The following is an 11,053-nucleotide window of genomic DNA, read 5'->3' on the forward strand; positions in this document are numbered from 1 at the left end:
AACTTCTGCGAAATTTGAATAGGATGCTTCACAGATACTATCAGAATTATTTATTCTAACACACATTTTTCTGTGTGATAGGTATGTCTGAAACCATTTATGTGGTGTACCTCTAATGCCGTAGTAGTAGATCTTGTCCAGTAGTATTTGATGGTCTACGCAATCGAATGCTTTCGATAAATCACAGAAAATACCAAGAGGATGGTGTTTTACTTCCAAGATTTTATGCACATTTTCGATTAGAGAAAATGCTGCATCTGTAGTACTCATATCAGATCTAAAGCCATATTGAGAAGTTGTTAGAATTTTATGTTTATTTAAAAAAAGAAGTAATTGTTTATTTACGCACCATTCTAATAGTTTTGAAAGGGACGGTAATAGAGACACTCCGCGATAGTTCTCTATATTACACCTATCACCTTTTTTATGTACAGGAATAACTACCGATTTTTTAAAACATTTAGGAAATATTCCGTTTTTAAGAGACAAATTAAAAAGAAAAACTAAAGGCCTACAAAGGGTATCAATATTTTCTTTTACAAGGGTAATTAGAATTTTGTCAAGCCCCGCGGATTTCTTTGGTTTTTGTGACAAAATGCACTCCCTGACATCAGTTTCTATTAAAGATCCAAAAAACAATGAACTTACATTATTTGCCGGTAAACTCTGCAAATAGTTATCACTAGATTTTTTACTTTTGATATTAGGAATAATAGTTGATGCAATGTGTTGAAAATAAGATTTAAATTCTTCTGCAACTTCAGTTGGATTTGTGATATCAATATCTCCTTTTTTAATAAATATATCTTTCTTAGCTGTTATGTTTCTTTTGTTAAAATGTGAAATTAAATCCCATGTCGCTTTAGATTTATTATTTGAGGAGTTGATTATACCGTGGAAGTACTTATTTTTTGCCTCTTTAATTATTTGTTGTAACCATCGACAATACGTTTTAATGTAGTTTTTTATGGTAATATTATTTGTATATTTTTTTAGTTGTAATAAGAATCTTTTATTTTTTGACGATACTTTTATTCCGGGAGTTAACCACCCTTTAAAATTTCTTTTGTTATGTATTTTTTTACGTTTAGTCGGGAACGCGTATTCGAAGCCCGAACCAATTTTTTCATTAAAAACATTATAAGCTACTTCCACATCTGATATTTCATATACATCATTAAAGTCACACTGACGAAGATACTCAAGAAATTTTAATTTATTAGTTTGACAAAAGGATCTAACCAGATGATATTGATTATTAGCATCAGCTTTATCCACACTTATGGTTAAAATTTGAGCTTTGTGATCAGACACTCCTACTTCAAATGTAGACCCCTCAAATAATAGTTTAGGATTCAAATTAACACAAATATTATCTATTCGTGTAGCAGACGTTATTGTTACTCTAGTAGGTTCTAAAATAGTTGGTATTAAATTATACATTGTCAATATGTTTTCAAAATCAAAAACATTCTTATTCTTACAATCTAAGTCTATATTAAAATCGCCGCAAATTATATAATTGTAATTTCTGTATTTTAAATACAGTTCACTTAACAAATCACACAACACATTAAAAAATATTTGCAAATCTCCCGAGGGGGGTCTATAAATACAAGAAATTACTAATTTTAAATTATGATTGTTTACAACGGTAAATTCAATTTTGTTATCTACTGAAACAGTTTCTAAATTAACAACTGGACTAAAATCAAACTTTTTATTAGAAAAAACGGCCGCTCCACCATGGGAATCCGTTTTCCTACAATATTTGTTTATTAATTGATAGTCCTCTAAAGAGTAAAAGTCAAATTCTCCCTCTTGCATCCAATGCTCTGTGAAACAGATCACGTCAATACAGTTTTCTGAACTATAATCGTCAATAAAAATATTTATGTCATCAACTTTATTACGAATTGAATGAACATTAAGATGCATTAATGAGAATTTTTGCGAACATTGTTCAGTTGAATTCGGATTTAGCTCCGTATTCCACTTCTCAAACTGTAGTTTTTTGAAGACGATGATGAATTTTGTATACATTATACTGTAGAAAACAGCGCACTTAAAAGTACAAAGTATCAAAAAAATAGAGTCAAACAATTCTAAACACAACAACTTTTCATCAAATAGTGGCATCGAGGTAAAACGAACTGAGAATGTTAAAATGACGACTGATAACAAGTTTTCGCCGTTGTCCGATTGATAGCACCACTAGTTGGGTCTCTAGGCTAGGTATCCCGTTTTATCCAACTCTCCCCTATTCATTTTTCAATGGATCAGTAGCGTGGCCACCCAGATCACCAGAATTTAATAAACTGGGCCGATTTGTTGAGATTAGGTTAAGAATGAAGGTTATAAAATGCCTCCAAGTGAAAAATAGAAAGAAAAGGATGAGACAAAAAATAGAATTCAAAGTGTATTTCGAAGTGTTAATTTACAAATTATTCGTAGTCGTAGTGTAAGTAACTCATTTAATGACCGTTTTTAGACATGCAAAAAAGTCGAGGTCGTTTGGAACACCTTATGTAATTAAATATTTAAAATATTACCTATATTAAAAGTAGCTTTAAATTTTAAAAAAATATATAAATTTCTGTGTTCATGTTTTTTTTTGTAAAATTTTTTACTGATAAACTATTTTTCGTTCTTTATTTGTCACATTGTTACATTTACATACAAAAGTAGTTTTTAATTGTTTCAAAAATGCTGTAAGTATGTTGTGGTTGTTTTTTTTTTGTAAAATTTATTACTAATAAATTATTTTTCTTCCTTATTTGCTACATTGTTACATTGATTACCGTATTGATAATAATTAGTAATCGTAAATTGTCAGTTTTACACTATTCAGTCATGGCTTACTTAAAATTTGGAAAAATTTACACCCGTAATTAATAATTTGTTCTAAAAAATGAAAATATCTCAAAAACTAATAAATTTAGACATAATGAATGTTATATAAAAATTAAAGAACGGTAATGGTACTTTTCGACAGTGATATAAAATACAGGGTGTTCCATTTAAAATTACTGAGAAAATAATGTACTTGCGTTTGGACCCTGTATTCGATATAAAGAAAATTAGTAATGTCAATAATTTTTAAAAAATTTGACAATAAACGAAAAAATATGGCATCAATAAACTATTGCTGTTGTGCTTATTTTTATTTATACAGGGAGTTGAACTTTTTGTAAATACCCTGTATAACATGAAATACCTTTATATTTTTGTGATGGGGAAGTTAAGGAGATTTCGAATATAAAATAAAATATAGAGTGTTCCATTTAAAAAAACATAAGTTTGGTCTGCCACTAGGTTATCGAACACCCTGTAACATTCCAACTAATTTTGTAATGTGAAGCTCAAAGTTGGCTACAATTTTTGTTATTAACTTTTATTGCTATCTATTACTATAGCGGATCTATTGAGCTTTACCCCACTAATCAATCACCCTGTACTTGGCCTCGATCTCGTAGACAACATGCATATTAGTCCATTCTTTCACGGTTTTTGCTCTAAATTTTAAAGAACCGCTTGGATTGACATGAAATTTGGCATACGTATAGCTTACATGTCAAAGAAAAAAAGTGATATTGTGCCGATGTGCGCTTTTGCCCTGGGGGTGACTTTCACCCCCTCTTGGGGGTGAAAAAATATATGTCCAAAATAAGTCCGGAAATGGGTAAACTGACTAATTTTAAGTAACTTTTGTTCTATAGAGCTTTTTCGCCAAGTCAACATTTTTCGAGTTATTTGCGAATGAATATGTTCATTTTTCAACAAAATAACCACATCTTTAGACGGTTTTTCGCAAATAACTCAAAAAGTAAGTATTTTGGCGAAAAAAACGTTCCTAACAAAAATACAGCCTATAAAAAAGTAAAAAAATGGTGTACGCGTTAGGTCTCTGGATCTCGTAGAACCAGAGTTATAGCCAATGAAAAATATATTCGTATTCACCAAATTTCAAATAGAATATTTCGACGTGAAATATCCAAAAAATTAAGCTATTTTTGGGGAAAACCCATTATAACTTTTTTAAAGTGTTTAAAAAAATCTTTATTTCTGTTTTTACAAAAAGTCTCTAGCATTAAATTTAAGCAAGTTACGTTCAAAATAAAGATGGTCCCTTTTGTTTTTGCAAAAAAAAATCGGGAAGACCACCCCCTAATTAGCAACTTAAATGAAATTAATCGTTACCGCTCCACAAATTATTTTACTTATGTTGTGTTTATATGATCTGTAAGTTTCATCGATTCAAAGTGCTTATTTTTGAAAAAATTTGGTTTCAAAGAAAAATTTTTAAAAATTGAAATTTTGAAAAATATGTTTATTTTTCAAAATAACTTAAAAATTGTTAGAGATACCAAAAATCTCGAAAAACAGAAAACGTCAGATTTGCTTTTCTGAATATCGTGTATTTTTTTATTTTTCTGTTAGACAAAAATTGATTAAGATTTGGTGTTTCTAAATTTGCATACATTCGTGATCAGTGACTCGTTCAACCCTTTTTAACTACAGCCCTTTCAATAATAAGGACTTTGAACCGATGAAACTTACAGATCATATAAACAATATATACACGAGCCAATAAACTTGTGAAGTCGTAACGATTAAGTTCATTTAAGATAATAATTAGGGGGTGATTTTCTAGATTTTTTTACCAAAACCAAAAGGGACTAACTTTATTCTGAGCGTAACTTGTTTAATTTTGCTGCTAGAATTTTTTTTATAAAACAAAAATGAAGCTTTTTTTGAACATTTTAAATAAGTTGAAATGAGTTTTCCCCGAAATGTGCTTCATTTTTGGTTATTTCACGTTAAAGTATTGCATTTGGAATTTGACGAATATGAACCTATTTTTCATTAGCTATAACTCTGCTTCTACTAGGTGTAGAGACTATATTTTTGTACTATATTTTTGCAAAGAATGTTTTTTCGACAAAATACTTACTATTTGAGTTATTTTCGAAAAACCGTCTAAAAGCGTGGTTATTTTGTTGAAAAAATGAACATATTCACTGCCAAATAACTCGAAAAGTATTGATTTATTGAAAAAACTATAGAACAAAAGTTACTTAAAATTAGCCAGTTTATCCATTTCCTGACTTTCTTTGGACGAATATTTTTTCACCCCCCAAGTGGGGGTGAAAGCCATCCCCAGGGCAAAAGCACATATCGGCACAATATCACTTTTTTTGTTTGACTTGTTAGCTATGTGTATGCCAAATTTCATGTCAATCCAAACGGTTCTTTAAAATTTAGAGGTTTTGCAATATTTTACCGTTAAAGAACGGACTATATGGTTGAAACAAATCTGGGGGTAGTGTGTCTTCCCTAGGACTATCAAATTATGACTTATTTTTGTGTTATATGTTTGTGTAATATATGTGTATTGTGTGTTGCATATGTATTGTGTATAAGATTGTATGTGCTATTTCTCAAACTTCCTATTACTCCGCTATTGTTGGTATGTTTTTGTTATTGACTTCTACTTTTAGTATTAGCAATCAAAGTTTGCTAAATTATGCAGACAAGTTGGCTACACATTTTTCTTCGTTAAGTAGGATGAGGGATTCTTTGAATTTTCTCTTTTTCACGTCCGTTTCTGCCTTAATTAATAATGTATCTTTCCATTGTACTTTGTGCTCGTTGTCCCAGGCATGTTTGCACATCTAAGATTTCTCCAAGTCATTTTTCTTGATGTATGTTTCATACTCGTTTATCCTGACACTTTGTAGTCTTGCGGTTTTTCCCAATTGTGGAGTTTTGACTAAATATGACTACCCATTGTCATTTATAAACAAGGAATTTCACAAGCTTGAAGACAGGAAACAACATAATAACACAAGCCATCTAGAAACATCCGCAAGAAGGGACTCAAAGATGACAACAATACTATATGTAAAAGGCTTATCAAAAAATTTGAAAAATATAGGAAGCAATTACAACATCTAGGCCATCCTGTCCAAAACCAAACCCAATAACAAACAAGAAAGAAAAAAACTGCATCTAAAAAATACCCTGTGAATGCAACAATTTATATGTGGGAGAAACAGCAAGACCACTAAATGTAATGATAAACGAGCATGAAACATACATCAAGAACAGAGACTTCGAGAAATTCCAGATATGCAAAACATATGCTCGTTGTCCCAACTGGGCAACGAGAGTACAATGAAAAGATGCATCAATAATCGTGAAAGAAACATAAGTGAAGAGGAGAAAAGTCAAAGAAGTAGCTCTCATCTTACTTAACGAAGAAAATTGTGTAGCAAACCTATTAGCAGAATCTAGCAAGCTTTGATTGTCGATATTAAAAGAAGAAGGCAATAACAATAATATACCAACAATACATATGCAATATGCAACATTAATTACTAACAATATTATTAAGACTTTTGCTATTCTCACAGACTCGATGATAACTTTCTAATAATGCCTTTTGCTTAGCACAGTAGTGGTTTTTTTGTATTTGCCAGTGGCTTTTCGGTCCTCTTTTATCTCAACACCCTACTGTTTTTAAAGTTTCTCTTTACATAGTATGTAAATGAAGTATTTATGCTTTTATTTACCTTACAGATTTATTTAACCGATATTGTTTAATATAAATATATTTGTCGTTACTATTTTTGCTTTTATTTCAGTTCCTACCAACAGTATATATTATAGCAAGACAAGGTAATTATTGAATTTTTTTTTTATTTCAGGAAATTGTATCAAGTGTCATTTATTTAGTTTATTTCTTGTTGTTCGTTACTTCAAAAACCTGAATCTACGATACACATTACACAAACATATAACACACAAAACAGTCAGAATTTAATATGTATTCCTAGGGTAAAAACACCACTGACAGTGGTGTTTGTGACACATTCTTTTTTTCTTTGTTTCAACATTTAACAAGAATGGAAATTTTAAAAGTAGGTAGCTACATTATTTAATTTTTTTTTCTAGGATTGATCAAACACAACTTAGATAATGATTGTAACTGGAGCAAAGGCAAGATACTTGTTGAGAGCAATTCAAAATGGAATCATTGATAAAATAAAATTAGCTTACGAAAAAGAAATTAATATTGAATGTTATGGAAGTTGCAGGTCTGTCCTGAATTGGACTACGTATTTTGGTAAAGTTTCTATTGTTCGCAAATTACTAAAAAATAAGAAATTGATAAAAAAGACAGACTTGGACACTTCCTTACATATAGCTGCATTGGAAGGTTATACTACTCTTGTAAAATTGTTATTAAAACATGGAGCCAATATTGAATTTGAGAATGATGATGGAGAAACGCCATTACTACTTGCAATTAAATCTAACGATGGATATAATCTTAAAGATGTTGACAGTATTGTCAATATTTTAATAGAAAATGAAGCAGATGTAAATGCGAGAGATAATGGTCTAAATACTTCCCTTCATATGGCTTGTGAAATGGGCTTGTGTAGTATTGCGGAACTATTATTAGATGCAGGAGCAGATATTAATTTGCAAAATGGAACCGGCTGGACTCCTTTGTTTTGTGCTGCTTATTATGATCGGGTATTATTGTGAAATTATTATTAGGTCGAGGGGCAGATGTCACCATCACTGATGAGTCAAGAGACACAGCATTGCATATGTGTGTTAACAGTGGCAAAGTGGCTGTTATAGAATTATTACTTCAAAATGGAGCTGATGTGAATAGTAGAAATGAAGATGGATATGATATTTTCGATTTAGTAAATATTATTTTTAAAAATAATATATCTGATGCTAAAAATTTAATCAGATCTATGTTGTATTCAAATATCAACACACCTATACCCGAGCGTCACAACAGTGAGGACTTTTCGAGATTCTGGGACGCATGCAAATCAGAATTAGAACTAATGAAGGCTTGTAAAATAGCTGAGAGCAATATATCCTACAGGCAATTATTGCTTGAAAGAAATAGAAGTAAATTAGCAGCTTTTCTCAGCAATACGGACATAGTTAGTGAACTAAGCACATTAGACTATAAGAAGAAATTTCCCATATACGAAGATTACATTGCTAAAAACATAAGTAACGGAGAGTTTAGACTACGTTTGTATAATGAAGCTGATGCAATTATGAATACTATCAGTCCCTTTTTGCCAATAGTAGTCCGGAGAATAATATACAATTATTTATCAAACATTGAATTAGCTGCATTTAGCTGGGTATGGCAGAGTTTACAGAGAATTACATAATGAACCTACTCTCCTATTGCATATCTGATTTAAATATTATGTTTATATAGGATTAAGCCACAATAATTATTGATTGAAATAAAAATTACATTAACTAATTCTGCGAAAATGTATAACTTATTAGGTTACATCTTTCCAAAATTGATATAGTTGGCCTCGATCTTGTAGACTACAGCATGCATATGGTTGAAAAAATCTGAGGGTAGTGTTTTTACCCTATGACTATCAAATTATGACTATTTTGTGTAATATCTGTGTATTGTGTGTTGCATATGTATTGTGTATAAGATTGTATGTGCTATTTTTCAGACTTCCTATTACTCCGCTATTGTTGGTGTTTTTGTTATTGACTTCTACTTTTAGTATTAGCAATCAAAGTTTGCTATATTACGCAGATATTAGGTTTGCTACACATTTTTCTGCGTTAAGTACATAGGATGAGGGCTTCTTTCCTTCTTTGACTTTTCTTTTTAATAATTATTGATGTATCTTTCCATTGTACTTTGTGCTCGTTGTCTCAGGCATGTTTGCATATCTAAGATTTCTTTAAGTCATTTTTCTTTATGTATGTTTCATACTCGTTTATCCTGACACTTTGAGTCTTGCGGTTTTTCCCACATAGAAATTGTGGAGTTTTGACTAAAAATGACTACCGATTGTCATTTATAAACAAGGAATTCCACAAGCTTGAAGACAGGAAACAACAAAATAACACAAGCCATCCAGAAACATCCGCAAGAAGGGACTCAAAGATGACAACAATACTATATTTATGTAAAAGGCTTATCAGAAAAATTGAAAAGTATAGGAAACAATTACAACATCTAGGCCATCCTGTCCAAAACCAAACTCAATAACAAACAAGAAAGTTAAAAAACTGCATCTAAAAAATACCCTGTGAATGCAACAATAGCTATGTGAGAGAAACAGCAAGACAATGAAAAGATGCATCAATAATCGTGAAAGAAACATTAGTGAAGAAGAGAAAAGTCAAAGAAGCTTTCAACGAAGAAAATTGTGTAGCAAACCGTAAACCTATTAGCAGAATCTAGCAAGCTTTGATTGTCGATATTAAAAGAAGAAGTCAATAACAATAATATACCAACAATAGGTACATATGCAATACACAAACACAAATCTACGTTACACAACTACGATACAGATTACACAAACATATAACAAATCAATCAAAATTTGATATTCCTAGGGTGAAAGCACCACCCTCAGATTTTTTTCAACCATATGCATGCTGTTGTGTACAAGATCGAGGCCAAGTATATCAGTATTTCAACATTTTTTTTAAAATAATCTTTTTTGGGAGCTACTTCCGAAGCAGAAATAGAAATATTAGTTAGTTTAAAATGTAATTTTATTACAATCAATAATTACGAATTTATTTTTGTACTTTTTATATACCGTGTAACCGCATTGAACATTATGTTAAATATTTTTATATTAATAAGCAATAAAGTTTTGTATTAAAGAGTGTTGATACTTTAATATACACTCACCGGCACAAAATTCCGCCACTCAAAATTTTTGATTAAGTTTGACAATTTATAACTTTATTATTTGTACCCCGATTTTCAAGATTCTTACATCAGTTTGTAGGTACATATATTGATGTTGTTTGTTATTATTCCGGTAACAAAAAATGTTTGCTTATGATATTATACGGGGGGTGAATGAAAGCGTTTTCTCCCAACTTTAAAAAATTCTGTGGAAAAATTGGAGGGCTGATTTTGTTTCATACTCCTTTGTCTTATCATATCTCTTTTCTCGTAAAAGCTGTAAATAAAAACACTGCTTTGAAGGTTTATTTAATTAAAAATATCAAACGCACTAAAATTAACAACAAAAAAAAACAATTCAATAGCGGGTATGGTTTGTTCAACAGTAAATGGTTGAGTGCAATTAGTGCGGTCGTAAATATTATTAAATTTATCTGACCTGGCCCATTGTTAAGACCCACCCGGAGCGATAAGCAATCGAGGTAGACAGAGTTGGTCTTTTGACAATTAACACTGACTAGACGGTACTCCCATAATAAAGCAAAAGAAATTTTACCAGAAAACATTTAAATTTTACCTGAAACCGGGCCTTTTATACTATTATCGGTTAATCCAAGATGTTTATAGTGGTAACTAATTGAACTCAACCATTTACTGTTAAACATACCATATGTCCACCTCTCATAGCAACGACTACTCGCAATCTGTTTGGCATCGAATAAAGATGTGTTAAACTTGCCTGGGGAATAGCCGGATATTCCTCTACCAGGGCCACAACCGTACCATATACCAAATTTTCTGGATGCCTGGGATGACGGCGAATAGCTTTTTTTGATTCATGCCATAAATGCTCAATAGGATTGTGATCTGGGCTGCATGCGGGCCCTTCTAATCTTATCAATCCAACCTCTATTTAAGATATTTATGTTTATGAGTCAATCAGTGTTTTTATTTACAAAAAATTGTACAGCTCTTACAAGAACAGATATATTCGGATAATTCAAAAATCAAAATGTTAGTAATGCCCCCGGGATAATATGACAAGACTATGAAACAAAATCACCTCTTCAATTTTTCCACAGAATTTGTTAAAATTAGGAGAAAATACAATGCTTCCATTCATCCGCGTATAATGCCATGTAAGCAAAATTTTTTTGTTACCGGAATAACAACAAACGATATCAATACATGTGCCTACCAACTAATGCAAGAATTTTGAAAATCGGAGTACAAATAAATAATAAGTTATAAATTGTCAAACTTAATTAAACATTTTTAGTCGCGAAATTTTGTGCCGGTGAGTGTATTTTCCTTGTTATCCATATT

The 11,053-nt window shown here is 31.0% G+C and overlaps 1 protein-coding gene across 1 annotated transcript in view; it reads left to right on the plus strand.

The window, feature by feature from the left end:
• LOC114327120 (ankyrin-3-like) overlaps positions 1-9,661 on the plus strand; it is a 29,970-nt gene extending 20,309 nt beyond the window's left edge. The window contains exon 4 of the mRNA XM_028275623.2: positions 6,979-9,661. Coding sequence (XP_028131424.1) covers positions 6,979-7,557 — 579 coding nt within the window. The 3' untranslated portion in view covers positions 7,558-9,661. The remainder of the gene's footprint in view (positions 1-6,978) is intronic.
• The last annotated feature ends 1,392 nt before the right edge of the window (positions 9,662-11,053 follow it).

Source organism: Diabrotica virgifera, chromosome 3 (genome assembly GCF_917563875.1).
Source record: "Diabrotica virgifera virgifera chromosome 3, PGI_DIABVI_V3a".
Classification (NCBI taxonomy): Eukaryota; Metazoa; Arthropoda; class Insecta; order Coleoptera; family Chrysomelidae; genus Diabrotica; species Diabrotica virgifera.